At 36.4% G+C, this 22400-nt stretch overlaps 1 protein-coding gene across 6 annotated transcripts in view; it reads right to left on the bottom strand.

Moving 5' to 3' along the window:
• LOC136028048 (hrp65 protein-like) overlaps positions 1–22400 on the bottom strand; it is a 155370-nt gene that overhangs the window by 29872 nt on the left and 103098 nt on the right. For 4 of the 6 annotated variants that reach the window (XM_065705644.1, XM_065705656.1, XM_065705650.1 and 1 more), the window contains 3 exons: positions 13422–13629; positions 10846–11013; positions 4507–4782 (listed from right to left, as the gene is read on the bottom strand). In XM_065705644.1, the coding sequence (XP_065561716.1) occupies positions 4507–4782; positions 10846–11013; positions 13422–13629 (652 nt within the window). Of the gene's footprint in view, positions 1–4506; positions 4787–5775; positions 5922–10845; positions 11014–13421; positions 13630–22400 lie in introns of those variants that run through there. The other 2 variants (XM_065705688.1, XM_065705674.1) reach the window with 2 other exon arrangements.

The following is a 22400-nucleotide window of genomic DNA, read 5'->3' as shown; positions in this document are numbered from 1 at the left end:
ATTTAGACATTTAAAAGAATATATGAAATTTACCATGCAACATGCCTGGTGGTTACTGAAGTGCTAAAAAGAAACTTTCCATAAAAAAGTTTTTCAAAGAAAAGAAAAGGTCATAGTAAACTCAAGATCAGCAGAGATAAAAATCTATAATAATCAAAACGACCATAAACTACTATTAAAGAAAAAATGAAAACCAATACCGAACAGAAATTAAATAAACAATCATAGCACACAAACATTCAACAGGTAATATAAAAGTTAGTAAAAAAATCTTAAAACGAACAAAAAATGTTTTACTATTAAAGAATAAATAAAACACAAAACGAATGGAAATTGAATGAACAACCATACGAAACAAACATACAACAAGAACATACAACAAGGAATAAATAAATATTAAAACCAATCAATGCTGTTGTATTAAATAAAAAAAACAAGTTTTTTAAATGAAAGTAAGGAGCGACATTAAAACTTAAAACGAACAGAAATTACTCCGTATATGAACGGGGCTTTTCTTCCTCAACGCCTCCCTCTGTACGCTAAAGTTTTACTCTTTCTCTTAGCTCTACTTTTTAAAAAAGGAAAGAACTTTAGCGTAAAGAGCGGGGCGTTGAGGAAGAAAAGCCCCTTTCATATACGGAGTAATTTCTGTTCGTTTTATGTTTTAATGTCGCTCCTTACTTTCATTTAAAAATACTTGTTTTTTTAAATTTAATTTCTGGACGTTTTTTAATTCATGTATGTTTTGATCTTGGCTCTCCGCACATAAATAATTAAAACGAAATTTGCATATTAATTTTCTTTTTGGCTAAATGGCTTTCTCATAGTTTTAATCGGAAGATTTTGAGAAAAAAGGAGAGAGGGAGGAAGCCTAGCTGCCCTCTAATTTTTTGATTACTTAAAAAGGCAACTAGAGCTTTTAATTGTTTTACGAACATTTTCATTAGTAAAAAATATACGTAATTTACGAATTAACTTACGTAACGAACTTCTATATTCGTATATTTTTATTGCGTATCTGAGGGAGTTCACCCCTCGTCGATACCTCACTCTTTACACTAAAGCTTAAATTCTATCCCAATTCCTTAAGAATGACCCTTGAATCACAAAGGCCGTAGAATAAATAGTTGAAATTACTAAAAATACTTTCGCGTAAAGAGCGAGGTATTACGAGGAGGTAAACCCCTCATATGCGCAATAATTTCTCCTCGTTTTAAGTTTTAATGCTGCTCCTCACTTTCAGTAGAAAAAACTTCTCATATTTATTTTTTCCTTGTTTTTTTTTTTAATAATGCAAAAAAATCCTGCGCCCTCTTCATTGAAAGTCTCTTACCCCATGAGAAGTTTTTCCATGGAAAGATCCTCCCGCGTAACCCCCCCCCACCTCAACTCTCCCTCCCAAACAAAAAAAAAATCCCCCTGAAATCGTCCGTACACTTCCCAGTAACCATTACTATATATAAACACAGGTCAAAGTTTGTAACTTGCATCCCCTCCCAGGGAGACTGCGGGATAGTAAGTCGTCCCCAAAGACATAGTTATTAGGTTTTTTGACTATGGTGAATAAAATGGCTATCTCAGAATTTTGATCCAGTGACTTTTGGGAAAAAATAAGCGTGGGAGGGGGCCTAGGTGCCCTCCAATTTTTTTGGTCACTTAAAAAGGGCACTAGAACTTTTAATTTCCGTTAGAATGAGCCCTCCCGCGACATTCTAGTACGACTGGGTCGATACGATCACCCAAAAAAAAAACAAAAAAAAAAACAAATAAACACGCATCCGTGATTTGTCTTCTGGCAAAAAATCCGAAATTCCACATTTTTGTAGATAGGAGCTTGAAACTTCTACAATAAGGTTCTCTGATACGCTAAATCTGATGGTGTGATTTTCGTTAAGATTGTATGACTTTTAGGGGGTGTTTTTCCCTATTTTCTAAAATGAGGCAAATTTTCTCAGGCTCGTAACTTTTGATAGGTCAGACTTATCTTGATGAAAGTTATATATTTGAAATAAGCATTAAAATGCGATTTTTTTTATGTAGCTATTGGTATCAAAATTCCATTTTTTAGAGTTTTGGTTACTATTGAGCCGGGTCGCTCCTTACTACAGTTCGTTACCACGAACTGTTTGATAATATACTACTCCAGACCTTAAGAGGCAAGACCACCATTCTTTGCAGCAAAAGAATGGCCAACAGCGAAATTTTTCAAAGGCATTTAAAATTTAACAATTCACCTTTTCATAACCCTAGTTCCTTTCTCAAACTCTTCATTTTTCTTAATTTGTTTTCTTGCGCTCTTTTAAATTCTAACAACAACTATATCGATGACCCATGGTTCGTGGGGTGGTACTTCAGCTGGTAACCAGCTGTCCCAGATTTACTTATGATTTTTTTCTCCGGGTTAATCTAAGAATAGAGAAACTATCAAGATCAAGATGAAGTGGGATTTTATAGTGATAGTTTGAAAATGTATGTAGAAATACTGACAATTTGGGTAGCGTTAAAAAAACATTTTAAGAGAAAATTAACTTCCGATAAACAAATCAGAGGCAACTTTATAGCCCTGCCTATAGTAAAGGCTATTACGGTTCAATGTTATATTGTTTTTTATTTTTCCTAAGGCAAGGTGGCTATGCAAACTTTGAAGGGTTTCATTCAATAGGAGATCGGAAGTTCTAGTGACCTTTTTAAGAGTCAGAATTAATCGGAGGAAAACTAAACCCATACGCCCTATTTTCCCCAAAAGCATCAGATCAAAATTTTGAGATACCCATTTTCTTAAACAATACAAAGATTTTATAATAATGTCTTCGGGGTTGAAACACCCCCCCCCCTTCCTAGGGCCCGGGGGAAAGGGTTGTCATTTATTCCCCTTGGCCATATTGTTTTTTTATGGAAAGGTTTGTTTGATTGGAAATTGAAAAATCTAATTTCCTACTTAAAAGTGAAAAGTAATTGTAGGACACCTTCCCCTCCCACGCCCTCTTTTCCCCAAATGTATCCAATCGTAATTTTGATATCGCCATTTTGTTTCAAATAGCCTAAAGATCATATAACAATACTTCCAGGACTAACACAACCCCCTCAGGACTCGGGGGCAAGGGTTTTAATTAAGCCCAGGGACATATAATGGTTTTATGGAAGGGGTGGTCATACATACTTTGGGAGGTTCATTTGACTGGAAACTGAAAGATCTAGTTCCCCTGAAAGTGATCAAAGGGCAACTAGCCTCCCCCCTTCCGTAACTTTTTTCCCAAAATGCATCTAATCAAAATTTTGAGATAGCCATTTTGTTCAGAATAGTCCAAAGATCATATAACAATGCCTATGGGATGAACGAGACCCCCATAAGGCCCAGGGGCAAGGGTTGTAAGTTTGCTCCGGGGACACACAAGGTTTTCAAGGAAAGGGTGGTCATATAAACTTTGGAGGAGGCTCATTTGGTTGGAAATTGGAAGTTCCAGTTCTCCCTTTTTAAGAGTCAAAAGTAATAAGAGGACATCTAAGGAAGGAATTAAATAAGGAAGGGCATCTAAGGAAGGAAGTCTATAAGGAAGTAAATAAATAAATTTTAAAACTAGTAAAACTTAAATTGAAAATGGAATAAATTTTAAAACGAACAAAATAACTACAAACAAGAATTTGGCTACTGCCCCCTTTCCTAACTGTAAAAGTCTTAAGACTACTGCAGCATTGACGCTTTACTAAAAGCTATATGTGTCCTTCAACAGTCTTGGAAAAAACTGATGAAATTAAACTGAATATTTTATATAATGATATTAGTTGCTGAAAGTTCACCAGTTCAAGATTTTATTTCATTTTAATTTTAATTTTGAATGTTATTGTAAGCACAAAAGAAAATATTTGTAATTCAATTCATTTCCAGTAAAGCACCAACGATGCAGTAGACTTTAATACTTTTACCGGTAGGGAAGGGGGCAGTAGCCAAACTCTTGTTTGTAATGGAAACTGTATGTGTCTTGATCAGTCTTGGAAAAAACTATTAAAATTAAACTGAATATTTGATATATGATATTAATTGCTGAAAGCTCATGAATTAAATATTTTATTTCACGATTATTTTTATTTTCAGTGTTGTAATAAGTACCAAAGAAAATATTTGACATATCATTCGTTTTCAGTAAAACACCAATGACGCAGTAGGATTGAATTATTATAGGAATTTATTTTTGCTGACGTTAATTCCTAATATGGCCTTTACTTTTCTTTGACAAACTTCTTTTTCGAAAAGTTTTTATTTAATTAATATCGCAAGAAAACGAGACACTAAACAAAAATCTATAGTTGATCCAATTTACAAAACAAGTGTATATAGATGCCAAAATGAAGACATTATAGGTCATATCTTTTATGCTAAAAAAGAAAAATGTTAATGAGAGATGTAACCTTGGCACAACTTCGAAATTCAAGGTATCACCAATAGAATTTCAGGGAAAATTGTTAAATTTTAAGCTCAAAACAACAAACTCAAAATAAAATTTGTACCTATGATGGCCTGGGTCTTCATTCTTGGTAAAGGTGGCCGTTTACAACCAACACCCTTATTGGAGCCTTTCGCTGTACCTTCAACAGAGCATACGCGCAACTGTTCTGTAGTAAATGTTTTCTTCATCAGTAGCCGGACTTCTTTATTGGCACCTTTTTTAGCACATTTATCTATTATCAGATTTCGTTTCAAATTATCCTTTTTAGTTCCCCTTTCAGCAGTGTTATAGGACGGCTGTTCGGATAATTCCACGGAACTTGGTATATCTGTCATATCTTCCTTAATAATAAATGTAAATTAGTGGGAAAAGCTGAGATGCGTATCAATTTATCAAATAAAAAAATATCTTTCAAACAATATAAAACGACAAATAGAAACCTGCCTAAATATCATACTTTCCTCTCAATAAGAACCAGATTAGCAGAAAAAACAAATCTCATATACCTGACCAATAAATTAATCAAATGCCCAACCTATTTACTATCTGAAAGATAAACATACCATTCGAATCGAAATTCATTCCAAATATGATAACTGCCATCACATAGTTTATTTGAAATTCAAACAATATATAACTACTCATTTTTTTTTAATATTTCGGCAGAGCTAAAAAAACACACGGTTAGGTATTCATTCAAAGTTTACGATCAAAAGCTTTAAATTTTACAATTTAGCTTTTTTAATTTTGCTATTTTTCAACATTGGCAATAAGTTCAGGGTCAGCTAGTAATGACTGACAATGCCCAAGATTTAAAGAAAGAAGAAGGGAAAGCAAGATGGAATTTCTGAAGCTAAATTGAGAAATTTTTTAGAATGAATCTTAAAAAAACTAATTCATTTGGAATAGACGAAGGACAAATATCAACGGAGTATTGATCATGGAATCGTATTTCTTCCTTCTTTATACAACTACTAATAGTACTAACAATATACCACAGCACTGAATCGCATAACGTCTGAGGTATACCCCATGCGTCGACATATAAGTCGTGTGTCTATATAGGTCGGTGGGTTTCTAGAAATCATATGTCTATATAGGTCGATCCGTTTCCAATCCGGATTTGCGATAGAAGCAATTATTGTATTTGCAAAGAGGATTGAGAATTACATTGAAAAGTACTACGGTATACCAATGGAATAACATTGGTATTGGTATATTATAAGTAGTGACAGCATAATGCTTTAAAGTCATCCTATCCCTGCTTTTAACGTCATCCCTACCTCTGCTTTTAGAAACATCCCTATCCCGTCATTCTGACGACAGCCAGCAGGTGTATATTACGTCATAGAGAATCTTTTCTGAGAGACACAGGTGCATACCACGTAACTAAAGTTGAGGGTGAAGTAATCATGCGTGACTTGTTGGATCTTACGATTTGCTTCAGTATTATTTCTGCATCGGAAGAATAAACATCTACAATTTATTTAAAAAAAGTGATGATGAAATATTACAAGAATACGTGTGCACATAATAAAGTTGTAGTAGCAATGAACGCTGACAAAGAAAATATATTTAAATTATGAAACAAGTGCTAATGGAGATCTTATTGGAAATGTTGGCTAGGCCTGTGTTGTATTGACAGAAAGGAGTTCAATTGCTTTGGAGTACCGAAAAAATTTAAGAGTTATAGAGGTGGATTTGCGAGAGTAATATCTCCGAAGAAGTTAGTCTTCTTCAGAAAGACTAAAGCAACTTAGATTTGCTTTCAAAGAAAGCAAACCTAAAACTTTTAGTTGATGACAAAGGCCAACTTCTTGCAGATGGTAAAACGTTACCCGTTGATAGATTTTATCATCATCCTCATACTATTACTATTTAAAGAGAGGTGAAAAGAAGACAAATGTACACCAAAAACGGCATGCAACATATCTTATCTAGATGCCGAGACTGTTACCTATGTAAAAATAATGTGGTAATAGACAAAAAATCGCTAGTGAACTATAATGGGCATTAGCAGACATTATCTGCAAGGAATTTAAAAGTGAATTAATGAAACACCCCCCTGCAAAAATTACTACCACCAATGATAGTTTACCCACGGACATATTCATTGAACCAAGAATCAATTTATAAAAAAAAGGAGTAAGTTTGTTACAAGTTAGATCTACTGTTAGTCTTTAATCAGAAGTGAGAGTGTCAGGATTAAAGTGGAATAAAATGGACAGACAGAAAATCATAGGAAATCTTGTTACTTTGGAAAAATGATTAATTCTAGATAATAATTTTCAAAGATTGTCAGTGCAGAAGCGAATCTTCACTAAGAGAATGATTGACGATATAATAAGAAATGAATCTCCGTCTTTGAGCTATTGTCTGAGAATAATGTGTCGTGGCCCCAAGGCATTTACTCAATTTATTGACATATTAATTGAAACAAAAAAAATGATACTGCATATCTGTTTGAAGAGTTTCAGTTAATCCTCCCATTTCTCTAGCGATCCAATAAGCGATCAGCATAAGTCACTAGTGATAGCAAGTAACCTTCATTTCCCCCAGTCAGTTACTTTTTGGAAGTGAGACAGTCAACATCGAAATATGTTTTACACATGTCCATAATGCTTGTATAAATTGAGCAGCTGGTCATCATGTGATAATTGTACTTTTGTTGATGATTATGATGAGAACTGCTATCATATGGTATGTTAGCCTTTCAGTTAGTAATTTCATCGAACATTCAGCAGATTTAGCCATACACAGCAAAATATATTGAAAAAAGGGATTTTCCTCCGATTTTCGAAAGTTACAGCCGCAATTACACCATGAAAGCAGGAACTTGTAATCTGAGTTAGGGAGCTGTGAATTGGAGGTACATCAACTATAACGAGAGCTTATAAAAAGAAAAAAATCACTGACTCTGGTAGTTTTTAATTCGTTTTTCCTGATGCTAATAAAGAAAAAAGTGCAACATGCTGTCATCGTAGAAATACAATATAATTCCTTAGGATAACTGTTTAAACGTCAGCAAAAAAAATTAATTACCACTGACATTGCAAGACAGTCTAGACAGAACACAAACGAGACCTTTTTTGTCGACGCCGTTCATCAACAGTCTATTCTTGCGAGAAAATTTTGTTCAACAATCGCGTTCAAGCGAAAAACAAAGGTTTTGTTGATAAGCATTGTAGGTGAAAATGACCGATAATTGAAATCGTTGCTTATCAAACTTGTTTGTCAAATTAAGCGAGAAAATTCAAGGCAGAGTTTAGGAAAATGCAGCTTTAATTTTGAAAGAGAAAAAAACAGTTATTCTGCCATAATTGTTTTCATGTTTATTATTAGCTTGATCTATCGCCTAAAATAAGACATCAGAAAGTACTTTCTTTTATCTATCCCTTTTTCTACAATTTTTTGGGGAACAAAATTTTAATTTGATCAAACAGTAAAAAAGCTACAGAAATAGTGAAAATGGCAACAGCAAACGTGATACAAATCGAAAATAGTAAATCAATAACTAATCGATTTTGAAAATATTCCCGCTTATTCCGAGAATAATACAAATTTGTTTTCACGTGAAAATCTTTGTTAATCCAAAATTGTTAGTAAACAAATCTGTCCTTGCAATTGTTGATAAACATTGTTGATCAAAAATATATTTTCCAAAACGAGCCTAGGGTATCATTCTATATAGCCTTAAATTCACGTAGATCACGAAGAGTATTTCTAATAATGCCCACATTAGTAATTAAAGATTAGTACTAATTTATTAGTTTTTTTTATTTTCAGTTAAGCCACAAGGCTTAAGGCAGAATAGCAAAGCTAGCAAAGTTGGCAAATAGACACACTCAGACAGATTGTAAATAAAAAGTAGCCTGAAAAACCTGGCTCACTTACCCACAATGGAAGAAAGCCATAAATTTTCATTACAATAAAATCGAATTTATAAAATACGACGATGAAGTTGATTGTTGTTTCTACACGTCATCCATCTCAAATAATTACAGACATTTATTGTTTAAATTCCTGTCTCTATAAATTTCAGCAAGAGCTTTCTCCAAACTGTTTATGCGGTCTAGAAGAAATAGTAGAACATGTGCTACTTCAATGTATGAAATAGGTAGGTGATAGAAACGAATTAAATTTAAATTTGAGATTTTACAATTATGGGATTCTTTTAGTTAATTTTCAACGGCGAGAAATAAACGCAAGATTCCTTGAGTTCAATTTCCAGAAGGGGGGGGGGAGAAATAATAACAAGATTCTTTTAAGAAATTTTCCAGGGGGGATGATTTACACGGGCAGAATTTTGCACAACAGGCATTTTCAGGAGTGGAGGGGGATTCTTAAGGGGAAATTTTCCTAGGATGAGGGAGGTGGATTTCCTGGTATGATCTGAAAAACGATCAGAAATTCGATCAATCAGTTTTTGCAATAGAAAGCGAGGAGCAACATTAAAACTTAAAACAAACAGAAATCACTGTTCATATGAGCGGAGTGCCCCTCCTCAATCCATTGCTCTTTACGCTAAAATTGGACTTTGTGTCCCAATTCTTTATGAACGGCTCCTGAAAAACTAGGACCTTTAGTTGGAATATAGAGCTTTTTTAAAGCATTAAAAACTTTAGCTTAAGGATCGAGTGATTGAGGATGGGCTAGAAACCTTCATAAGCAGAATAATTTCTTTTGAGTTCAGTTTCAATGTTTTTCCTTACTTTCAGTTGAGAAACTTTTTTGTTGTTTTATCAGGCAAAGTTCCAACGCAATAGCATTGACGTGGCAAAAACCGTGGTGTTTCACATGGACTTTTTCTTCAGCTTTATCATATAAAAGAGTGATCGGAGCAACGTGGGAAAGGACAAATTCGATTAAACGAATATTTCTAGTGCTCACTTTAAGAGTCAAAATAGGTTGGAAGACAATTTTACAACCCCATAAACCCACAATTTGTCTCCACGCAGCCGAAGAGGACCCAGCGGAATCAGATCAAAAATTTAAACATGGGCACTTCAATTAAAATGTCGAAAGGTCTAAAAAACATACCACCTGGGGTGATATGATGCGTTTAGTAATAAGGGCAGCGGCACAAAATTATGCATATGCATACGCTTCGTCGAATCCTTTATAACAAAAAGATGGCCATATCACACCCTGTTGGTATTCGTCATACAACGATTTCCTGTTGGTAAAATTAAAGGGTCCAGTAGGACATTTTTGCACCCATACCCCTTCTTCTAATGCTTCAACCCCAAAATTTGCAAACACAAACCAGTCATAACTCTTTTGACTCTAAATCATCGAAGGACCCTTCAGTCAACGGTGTGCATGTTCCGTCACTAACCGCTTTGGTCAAGAGCATAGAGGCTCTACGTCCAATCACCTTTGGTCAACAGTGTGTATACTCCGCTTCGAACGGTCTTAGGTTATCACTATATACGACCAACCTTCGACTGACTTCGGTTAGCATTGACTACTCTGACCTTTCTTGGTATACATTGTGCGCACTCTGTCTTCAACTCCCATTGGAAAAAAGAAACGCAAGGTCTGACTTCAACCTCCTTTGGTAAATGGTGGGTTACATCTGAGCCCCCTTCAGTCAACACTGGGTACAATCCGTCTCCCTTCTCCTTTTGTTAACAGTGCATATGCTTCGACTCTGAGCCCCTTTGGTTAACAGTGCACACTCTCCGTATTCAGCTGCCTTCGTCAATCCTTCTACCAGCTCCTTTGATAGACGTGTTTCATGACCACGTTTTTTAAACAATGCGCACCGTCCAATCGAGCTTTCAATAAGTCAAAAGTGTGTATGCTCCGTATTTGACCATTTGGTCAATAGTACAAACACTCCGTTATCAGCCCGTTTTAGCTGGGATTGGAGCGTGACTATTATCTTATATTATAACATACTAGTTAGATATTTCAAAAAAGGTATTTTATTTTAAAGTGGAATTCCGAGGTGTTAGAGCTTCTTATTACAAAATTGAGGCTGCTATTGAAGCATATGAACAGAAGGCTGTTACAATTAAAAAAGGAACAATGTAAGCGGATATATATAGTTATAGCATAGCGCATCGATAGCAAGACAAGTCTATAGTCACCATCTGTAGTTTCTTCTAAGACTGCGTAATACAACTAAGTTTTCTCGGTTTACCTTTCTGTCAAGTTGACCTTTGTAATATTTTGCAACCGATAGAAGCATTCCATTTATTTCTTGCAGTTCAGAATACAATCGTGACTTTTAGCTCCTGATAGATGATACCAGTTGACAAACTCGAATTGTAATAACTTATTTTTTCTTTCACTGTTTTGATTTCTGATAGCTTTATAACAGATGAATCTTTTAGAAAATGTAAAACATAATAGCAATCAAAATAATAGAGTATTGAAATAGAAAATAAATAACCCTTTTCACGATCAAGAATCTCGAAAGACTCGTTGGAATCATCAACATTTTGGTCAGTTGATTCTGTATTACGTTTAATCCATGTTCTCCTGAAGTCCCTCAAGTAGACACCCATAATTTGTTTGACATCTTTACGGTTGACATCTCTGTATTTTGATGTAATATAGTCTGAAAAAAAGAAGAAAGCAATACAAAATATACGAACAAAATAAACCTACATTATAAACAGATAGATTCAATAATGCGACTTTAATGTTAACTAAGATGTAGCTATCGGCATTTCGAGACTAGAGTCTTTCAATTCGGCTTGACTAAGACCCAAAAGTAAATGTTTACAATAATGGTTCATATCAGAAATTTTGCTCCTAAGTCTTCCACTAGGGGCGTCCATGTCACTAGTGGCTACGGGAGTCTTTGAAGCATTTCCTAGGGACCCTATATGGCAAGAGATAGCGGACAGTAAGGCACAACCTGATTTTGAGTGTTTACCATTATTTTATCTAAAAAAAAAATTGTGTGCGCTACATCGCAGAGCTCCTACAGTATTTTTCACTTCAGGGTGATGCAATCCAGTTTGCCATCAAGCAAGACTTTATTTGAAGCCCCAGCAGGAAGGCATTTCAATATTAACCCATCTTTTAGCAGTTTGCTATCAAGCAAGACTTCACCAGACGACCCTACTACAACTAGTCATTTCAATACCATTTCAATGAGCAATTTAACAGCAATCACTGCTTCATTGGAGGACCCTTCTACTACAATTACTGAGAAGAGAAAAGCAAGATTTGGAAGATCTTTCACTCCCTTCAAATAGTATAATGCAACATTTTTCAACTACCATTCAATATAAAATTGTTTCAAATCAAATAGGTGGTGTGGGGGCTTCTAACAAAATACCATCATGCGAGGAACCTTTTTTCTTAACAAAAAAAAAATGCGTTTGAGCGGTATTTAAGATCGTACAAGTTTCACCCATTGTGTATAGCCAATATTCCAGGGGAAATTATAGAGGGGTTAGGACACATTTTAGAGAAATTATTTCAACAAAATACAAAACAAAGAAACTAAAAGTCTAAACACTCACGTTACTGTCCTTAGCGTATTCTCTAAAGAGGGTAGGGGGGGGATCAAAAAGGAGTTTTACTATCCAACATGGAATTCTTTCAAAAAGACCGGATATCTTGGAAGGTTTAGACAACCGTATTTCAAAAATAAACAATACAGCTGAAAAATTCAGAAAACGAGCCTGGGTTTACCATACCAGGGAGCGACGGGTTGAATCTACATTTAACGTTTGCTGATTATAGTTATCCCATTGACCGAAAAGGGCTCCCAATCCCCCAATCACGTAAGAAAAAGCGGGCAATTATAGATTTGCTCTTTGAGCAACATTATGAATGATTCAAACAAGTAGTTTTGGAGGCAAGAAATTATGTTTTAGGGGATGATATCAGTATGAAACAGCTTTTAGCTTTGAACAGAGCAGAGTTGGAAGGAGAGATATTGCCCAGTGTTTATTTCAAATGTTTCGAGGGAAGCTGGTCCATTCAAATAAAAATATTAAAGTCCGAGCAGCAGAAAAACCTAGCGTCGGGATTAACGCGCTGAAAAAAAAATTATGTCCTATTCCTAGTCCTTCCAATGTAAATATAAAATTTATGCGTTTTTATTTTATGATGAACATAACAAATCAGGTCATTAATTTCTAGGAGTTACAACAACGAAAAAGTAATGTGCTAGTTAAACACACCATATTCATAGTCATCCTTGCTAAGGAACTGTCTTTCTGGCGCACAGTAAAAACAACACATTCATATTTGTCCAAAATCTTAGTATTCCATTAAATTGACTTTTTTCCTTACATTAAAAAAAAAATAGACAAAAACTGGATTGATTTGAACTGATTTATCGTCAAAGTGTCAGGTGAACTATACCCCAACCTCTCATGGCTTCTGAAGGCCAAAACATAATTTACACTTTACTGAAAAGAAAAGGCTTTTTAAATCTTTTCGCCTTTTTAACTTAAATAAATTTAAATTACTAAGATTTTACAGAATAAACAACAGTATATATTTATTAAACTGTTAATCCACATTCAATTACTGTTTTGTTCAATAATCTTGGTAATGATTTTTTTTTCGACTTTATGAGAAATGGGAGCATTTAGCTTGAAATAAAGATTGTTTTCAGTAAAGTACAAATTCCATTCTGGTCTTTAGAAGTCATGGGAGGCCCAATCATCTTGGTTTCTGCTCTTTTTGAGTTTGACTCGGAAACTTATCGTAATTTCTATTCGTTTTGGGTCTCATTGTTTATTGATGGTTATTTTTTGGTAGTTTTACGCTTGGAAAATTATTTGACTTCATTTCTGATCATTTTTAGTTTAATGTAGCTTCTTTTTTCAATTTTTTTTTTTAATTTATCTAATCAAAGACCTAAATACCCTTTTTCCAACTCACTGCTACGAAGATGCTGATATGATAGATAATTTGCTTTCTGAAAGCATTAAGCTTGAGACTCTTTCCCAAAAAGTGTTCACTTGAAATAGAAGAAAACTCAACAAAACTTTCATTTACCTATGAGGGCTTGGGTCTTAACCCTTGGTAAAGCTGGCCGCTTACTATCAGAGCCTTTTTTTGTTCCTTTTGATGTACCTTCAACGGAAGATGTGAGCAACTCTTCTGTTGTGTAAATATTTTTCATCAGAAGCCGTACTTCCTTATTGAATCCTTTTTTGGTAGATTTATCTACTGGATGTGTTAAGTCTTTCGAAAAATGAGATCCCTAAAAAGGATAAGTAATCTAAAAAAAAAAAAAAAAAAAAAAAAAAAAAAAAAAAAAAAAAAAAAAAAAAAAAAAAAGTTAGCTTCTCATTGAACAGCAACACATTGAACACAAAAAAATCTTGACTAGAAATGATAAATAAATAAATGATCAAAAAGCTGTAGAATCAAGAGATAGAAATAACAGGAGGCGTCCAAGACGATACTCCCTCAAAAAAGTGACTTAAGGTATTTCACAAGTATTAGAAGCAATTATTAGGGCTCTTGCCCTCGATTACCAGATAAGTGTTTTTTTTTTTTCTTGTTTTTTGTTGTTGTTTTTTTTTCAGTTAAAATTCCCGTTTTTTGGACTATCTGTTTCAAACCACCTCCACTTTTCTTTTGTTTCGTACTGTTTAGTTGTCCCTTCTAGCCTAATATTTTTTCTCTCTGACTCGCTAATTAGCTTGAATAGAAATGGCAAAGTTAGGATGACTCATCCCTGACCAAAATATATTTTAAGACGGCCAGACTCGGGTGGGATTCCCGGGTGGAAGGCTAAATTATTTCTTTCATTGCGGATGCCGCATGGCTTTACGGTGCATCCTTCAAGAGCTAAAATTAGTTTGTCTCCATGAGCCGTTGCTCGTGTGGTTTTTACTTTTGTCTGGGAAAAGAGGATTGTTTTTTTAGTCCTTATGTAAAATTTGATTTCAAAAGAAGAAAGCTTGTTCTTCTACTTAGGACTTATTCCTTTGACTATTCTAGAGTTGATAGGTTATTAATAAAACACTAGAGCAAACCAGAACATATTCCGCTGGTCACGGGACATCGGAAGCGGCCAGTGGTAATGCCTAAGCAAATAGTAATGGGGGAGGGGGGCATTGCAGGAAAATTGCAATACCCAAGGGAAGGTTACTGAAACTACTAAAGTAACTCCCCCGAAACCATGACCATCTTGCAATGAGTTAAATGTTTCACCAGGTAGAATATTTTCTTCATGCACACGTTATACATCAAATTATAAGAAAAAACCGGTGGAGGTGTGCAACTTTGTGGCATGGAAGAAAGATGCCCTAAAAAACGCCAACTACCATCCCGCCATAAAAACAAAGGTACAGCGAGGGTCCAAGCCTTAGCACCAGCCCCTAATAAAACACACCCCCCCCCTATCCATGACAGAAACTTCGATTGTGCGTCTGAGAGGACATGAGGCTATACCGACCGTCAATCCATATTACAACTGGATTATGCAGTGTTTGTATACCCCAAAGGCCAGAAGCTAGGTCTATTAGCCCCTACTTTAGACCTTGTCTTCCTCTCCCGAACGTTAACATCTGCCCGCCCTTTGCACCAAACCATCCTCCGACACGCCCCCACTATACCCCAAAGCAACTTCTGGACCTATCAAACAATGAGGAAAACCCTATAGGAAAGAAAATATCCAAACGCCAAAATTCACTCCAAATAGCCCTGCCCCAGGATCAACATCCCCAGCAAACCATAGCCCAACACAACTTTCTATACCGTCTACCAGCATTGCAGAAATCTGGTATCCCGCCACCAATATACGTTATCCGAGGAGCCAGTAAACCACTACTCCGAGCATCGATCCCCTTAGTGCCCGCACTTAAAGTAACAGAAGAGGCTCTGCTCGACATGTCCGTCGACTGGCAGGAAGAATCCGTCAACGCACGTACTAGAGCTACTACCCACAAGGGACAAAGTACGGTTCAAACAGTTCGTGGTAACGAACTGTAGTAAGGAGCGACCCGGCTCAATAGTAACCAAACCCTTAAAAAACGAAATTTTGATACCAAGAGTCACATCAAATCACATCACATTTTTATGCTGATTTTAAATATATAAGATTCATCAAGTTTAGTCTTACCCATCAAAAGTTACGAGCCTGAGAAAATTTGCCTTATTTTAGAGAATAGGAGTAAACACCTTCTAAAAGTCATAGAACCTTAACGAGAATCACACCATCAGATTCAGCGTATCAGAGAACCCGACTGTAGAAGTTGCAAGCTCCTATCTACAAAAATGTGGAATTTTGAATTTTTTGCCAGATGACAGTTCACGGATACGCGTTTATTTGTTTGTTGTTTTTCTTTTCCCAGGGGTGATCGTATCGACCCAGTAGTCCTAGAATGTCGCGAAAAGGCTCATTCTAACGGAAATTAAAAGTTCTAGTGCCCTTCTCAAGTGACCTCAAGGGCACCTAGACCCCTCGACGCTCAATTTTTCCCCTAAGTCACTGGATCAAAATTCTGTGATAGCCATTTTATTCACCATAGTCGAACAACTTAATAACTATGTCTTTGGGGATGACTTACTCCCCCACAGTCACCGTGGGAGGGGCTGCAAGTTTCAAACTTTGACCTGTATTTACATATAGTAATGGTTCTTGGGAACTGTACAAACGTTTTCAGGGGATTTTTTTTGGTTTGGGGGGGGGAGAGGTTGAGGGAGCCTACATGGGAGGATCTTTCCATGGAGGAACTTGTCATAGGGGAAGAGAATTTCAATGGAGGGGGCGCAGAATTTTCTAGCATTATTTAAAAAAAATATGAAAAGTTTCTTCAACTGAAAGTAAGGAGCAACATTTAAACTTAAAACGAACAGAAATTATTACGCATATGAGGGGTTTACCTCCTCCTAATACCTCGTTCTTTACGCCAAAGTATTTTTAGTAATTTCAACTATTTATTCTACGGTCTTTGTAATCAGGGGGTCATTCTTAAGGAATTGGGAAAAATATTAAGCTTTAGCGTAAAGAGCGAGGTATTACGAGGGGGTGAACCCCCTCATATACACAATAAAAACATACGAATATAGAAATTCGTTACGTAAGTTAATTCGCAAGTTACGTATATTTTTTACCAATGAATACGGTCGTAAAAAATCAAAATTCTAGTTGCCTTTTTGAGTCATCAAAAAATTGGAGGGCAACTAGGCCTCCTCCCTTGCTCCTTTTTTCTCGAAATCTTCCAATTAAACTATGAGAAAACCATTTAGCCCCCCCCCCCAAAAAAAAAATATGCAAATTTCGTTTTAATTTATTTATGTGCGGAGAGCCAAAATCAAAACATGAATTAATTAAAAACGTTCAGACATTAAATAAAAAAACAGTTTTTTTTTTACTGCAAGTAACGAGCGACATTAAAACTTAAAACGAACGGAAATTATTCCGTATATAAAAGGGGTTGACCCTTCCTCAACACCTCGCTCTTTACGCTAAAGTTTTTTATTGTTTTAAAAAGTATAGTTGTGAGAAAGAGTCAAACTTTAGCGTAAAGAGCCAGGCGTTGAGGAGGGTTCAACCCCTTTTATATACGGAATAATTTCTGTTCGTTTTAAGTTTTAATGTCGCTCCTTACTTGCAGTTAAAAAAACTTTTTTTTTAATTTTTAAAAAAGATATGAAATTTGTCGTGCCGAAAACTATTTGGAAAGGCAAAAACTCCCCGTATCACAGGATTGCTTAAAAAAAGCAAGATCAAAAAGAAGAAAGAAGGAGACCAAGGAAGCAAAGATAAAAGATATAATTTTATTTTGTTGGTACGGTTCATGCGGTTTTAACCCATCCACCTGGTTAGCTGAAATTTATCTTAGGAGAGAGGTGTTAGGGCTCTTGGCCCTAATTACCAGATAAATATCCTTTTCTTTTTCCTTTTTTTGTTGTTCTCTCGTTAATTTCAAATTAGTTCCATTTCTTTACTATCTGTTTCGTCTTTTCGTTTTACTTCGTGATCTTTGGTTTTCCCTTTAAACGTAATATTTTTTTTCTCAGAGAAAAGCTAAATAGCTTGGATAGTAGCTCCACAATTAGGATGACTCGTCCCTGACCAATATACATTCTGTGACGGCCAGACTTGGGTGAGATTCGTCGGGGGTGGAAGGCAGAATCAGTCTCCCATTGGGGACGAGGCATGGCATTAAGTTGCCCCTTTCGAAAGCTAAAATTGGTCGTTCTCCATGGGTCGTGCCTCGTGTGGTTTTACTTCTGTCTAGGAAAACAGAATTTTTTTTTTTGCCATTATGTGAGATTTGATTTAAGCATATTCTTTCTACTTTTGATTTCTTTTTGACTAGCCTACGGTTGAGGTAGGTTATTTGATTAACCATAGTTCGGTACAGTAGTAGAGCGCGTGTTATTTGAGATATCTTTCACGAGGAAATGTAAGATTTCCAGAAGACAATTTTTGAGCTTGATGACTGTGGCCCTTACAGTGGCATCTTGGGACCCAATACCATGGCACATATATATCAAGGAAGCCGATACCATATTTGGCCACGATACACTGCCCTAGTACCATCAGTAGTGACACTGGTGGCGCTGTGCCAAATACACTGGCGGCACTTGAAACCAATAGTGACAAGAAGTGACTTCCAAAAGGCACTCAGAACAGGCTTCAGTTAGGCTACTGCCTTATAAAAATCCTTGCCCCCTAAAAGCCAGTAAACTTACAGAAAAGAAGGCAGGGGTAATTTATTTAATAATACAAAAAAGGACTCCGATGAAAGCACAAATTTGATTATTACACTAGGAACAAACAACTTGAATAAAGCAAAAATTTATGACTATTTACGGAGAGAAATAACAAGTATAGTTAGCGTCCAGGGATAGGTGTAACGAAAAACTGATGGCATTCCGGTTAAGATAAATTAGTTCATTCCCTTCTTACCCTTTTCTGAAGGTCGATCGGTCAGTTCTGACTTTTCTTTCAAAACTAATAATTGGACAGATTTAGTGTCATCAGGGCTTTCCTTTTCTACAGTACGAGCTTTTATTGATGCTTCTAATAGGTTTCGAGCCAGACCACTGTTCAAAAAGGCTTTCTTTCCTACTGCTTTCTTAAGACGTTCTCCTGCGTCTCTCCTATGGGCCATTTCCTGGACTGCCAGCTCAGCCTCTTTCCTTTCAGCCTCAACCTTTCCTCAATCTGATTCATCATGTTTTCGTCCAATCGAGAAGAGTACATACTAGCTGTAGCTGACCTGGCCAAACGCAGCAGCTTCTTTGTGATCGGTACATGCTCTGTTCTATTCTGATAGCTGCACTGAGTATTACCAACCAATGCTTTAGCGTTTAGAATCTGCACCTCTGTACGGACTTCCATTCTTGTTATCAACAAAACTGAACGAGAAAATCCAAACTATCCCGCACTTCCTTAGCAGGGCGACAGAACTGCTCTACCTGCTCAACCCAAGGCTGGATATTTCATACTGCTAGTTGGTGTCTTCATTTCAAAGATCTTTCGTTAATAGCTATCGATTCGTGTACTATCCGTGGTTGACGACATAGGATCGAAGAATAATAATAACCATTCTCCCGGGACTTTTTCTATGTCCTTCTCAAACGGAAGTTCTCCTGTGACATAGAGAATATCGCTCCAAACTATTGGCTGGGAATCAGGATTGGGAAGTCTGACGCGAGGATGGCTTCAGGAAAACGTGTTAACCATAGATACTTTTAATAGCAAAACTATATAGCAGCTACGACATGATTCCTAACTCCCTGGGGAAGAAGTTTCCAATCTTTCTAAGTCGCTTTCGAAGGACGAATGATTGCCAGGACTCGTTCATTGCACAAAGGTTTATCTAGTCTTATATATACTTCCACAGTGACGTTTACGCGATCAAACCCGCCGAAGAGCGATATTTGGCATAATCAGCATATGCAATCTTGACCAAAATTTTCTATTAACAATTGCACCATCATTCGCGACATCTCAAAAATCTCTCATCTTCCATACACCGAGGGATCTTCTTGATCAGACCCTTGCTAGTAACATGTCCCAAATAATATATTATGAGTTCATTATGAGTTCATATTATGAGAGTAAATAAATATATCCTTTCTACAAGCGGTATTGAACTACAGCTTGTCTCAAGAAGAAACATGAATTGTATTTGATAGGACAAGTTGCTCAATAGCTTCTGTAACCGCTCTTTTGTTAGAGTGACCCTTCTTTAATATTTATTCTATGGCTTTGTAGATAAGCATTTGCACAGTCTATCCCAGTCTGCTCGGTGATACTGTTTTATGATCTTTTCGTGTTTTATAGTTGGAGGTTTTTTTCAGAATTCCCCGACCTAAGACTGCCACATGATTGCTAGTAAAGGGATAGCTCTCAACAATAAAATAACTCAAATGATCAGTCGAAAAAAGGATCAAGCCGGGATGGTCCACCCAATTAACCCAATTAAAGAAGGGTCATTATAACAAAAGAGCGGTTACAGAAGCTATTGAGCAACTTGTCCTATCAAATACAATTCATATTTCTTCTTGAGACAAGCTGTAGTTCAATACCGCTTGTAGAAAGGATACAAGGGAAAAAAGAAGGCTAATCAGAATTGCACTCGGTTGAATCTGATAAGGATCGGAATGCTTTTGTTAGAGCTCGGAACGATTCCGTTAACGCCATTTGTAAAGCTAGGGCTGACCACAAATGCAAGTTTGAAGAAAAACTAAAAAAGCGCTTCTGCAAAGCGATGGCGGAGTGTTGTCAAAGAAGCCCTATCCTCATCTAAACGTAACCTTATTCCATCACTTCAACTTGAAAGGGTAATGATACATTGTGGTCCGGAAAAGACAGGTGCTCTTACAAAAAATTTAAAATATCTCAATTTGATAACGTGGGAGTCTCCCCTCCACCTTATCACAGCGAAAAGATGCAAAAATCGCTTGTGTAAATACAACTAGTAGCAAGGTTTTTAGAACGGTCTGTCACCTTGATGCCACTAAAGTTTCAAGGCCTAATACGACATCCAATGTCGACCTTAAAAGATGTGATCCAGAGCTAGCCTCTCTGCTTCAAAAATACTTTGCAACGGAAACATCCTAAAAACCTGGGAATTTGCTCATATAGTCCCTGTTTTAAAGGTCTAATTGCGCAGTACCAAGGGTGGGTTGAGCTCCTGTCATGGGTACATGACATTCATCTTCTCTCTTTTGACTTTGCAAAAGCCTTCGTGTCGCTCATGGCACGAAGGCCTTCCATGCAAACTAAACACCTATGGAATTGATGGTCAGCTATTTAAGGTGCTTGCTAACTTCCTTCGTCAACTCTCAATATGTCTTGTCGTTGACGGCTTCGTTTCAAAAGAACACCCAGTTTTGGCCAGATTACTCCAAAGAAGTATTCTCGGGCCGACTCTTTTCCTGGTGGTCAAAAACAATCTACGAGACAGAATTGTGAAAACCATCACCACTCTACTGATGACATGACGACAAAGATCTTAATTACAAAAGACGAAGAATCCAACAATCCGCATAAGGAACTTCAAGCGGATTTGAAAAAAGTTAAGGTGTGGGCGGATGTGTGTCTTGTGAGTTTCAATGCATCAGAAACAAAAGAGCTATTCATCTCGAAGGCACGTAATGGGAAGAATCACACTTTTTTATTTTCAAAGGAGAAGCAATAGCAATAGTAGACACAATACGCCTTTCTGAGTTCATTTTTCGTAAGATCTGATGTGGACTGAACACCTAAGAAAAGTGAGATCCACCTGCAAATCAAAGCTAGGATTCACCATATGATGCAAAACCCACCTCCCTCACGAGTTCATTTTGATACTTTTCAAACTCCTGCAGTTGATCCAGGATCGATTTAACGTGGCGTAAATGTCTATGTTCTAAAAATACGTGCATTACGTTCCATCTGAGAAGATATGAAAAGTAGTTCTAAACAGAATAAATTTTTGGTGAACCTCTTGCCAAAATACAGCTCGCCAGGATTACCTTGTGCAGGGTACACCCCGCCAGGAACACTTGACGACGAATTTACCTAACCATCCGTCGCCACATGGAATGGCCTCCAGCGTACGTAATCCCAGAAAAACTTTCTCTTGAGGCCATTCAAAAGAAAGTATAGTAAATACCTCAAAAGTAAAAAAGCAAGGTAATTACCAGGACTAGCGGTATATCCTCACTTGGATTAGAGCCGTGAAGCATGTAATAAAAAAAGAACAGTTGCACGATGAATCGCGACATCTCAACAATCCCTCGAGTGAAAGTATTTCATGTTCCATACACTAAAGCAGCTACCTGCTCAGTTCCCTACTAGTGGCATGTCCCAGAAAATATATTCTAAGATGCCAAGTAATAACTAATTTTTGATCCTTTGGCCAGAGCTGGACTCTTATTTGGAGCTCTTTACACCCAACCACTGTTATTGTGGTTTCATTGTATGCCGTATAAGATCAGACGTCTGGATGTCTTCTATCAAAATTTTCTTAAATAAGGATAAATGACCTCTATAAAAAACAAAAAAAAACAAAAAAATAAACGTAGTTTGTTTTTGTAATTTAACGAGAAGCCTTCCGGGGTAGCACCGGGGAACATAGTTCAAAAGACATTGGAAACACCATCATACGAAGCTGCTGCGAATGTGTTTAGCGTTTCTTCGAAACACTAAAGTGTTTTCGTGTTTCTTCTGCTTTCTTGGAGTTTAGTTGAAAAGATTTTTTTTTCTTTTTTTAGCGCTGAATACAACCTGGAAGAGGTCCTTGCCAGAATATCTATTTTTCGTCTTTTCGCTTCGTTTTGTCTACAGACCAAAAACCACCATAATTTTTTTTTTCAAAAGGTTTAAATTAAATCACAATTTCCTCCATGTACTTTAATTTTTCTTCTTAAATAATGACTACACACTTTTCAATTTTCAGCTTAGTTTTTTTCATGTGCAATTTGCTAACATATTCAGCAGTGGATAAAAATATTGCAGTGTACAAGCCATCCTAAGATCTCCTTGTTCCTCGTATATAATATTACATTTTGATTATC

Source organism: Artemia franciscana, chromosome 1, assembly GCF_032884065.1.
Source record: "Artemia franciscana chromosome 1, ASM3288406v1, whole genome shotgun sequence".
Classification (NCBI taxonomy): Eukaryota; Metazoa; Arthropoda; class Branchiopoda; order Anostraca; family Artemiidae; genus Artemia; species Artemia franciscana.
The sequence above is the reverse complement of the archived record's forward strand: the minus strand, read 5'-3'. Positions and strand labels throughout refer to the sequence as shown.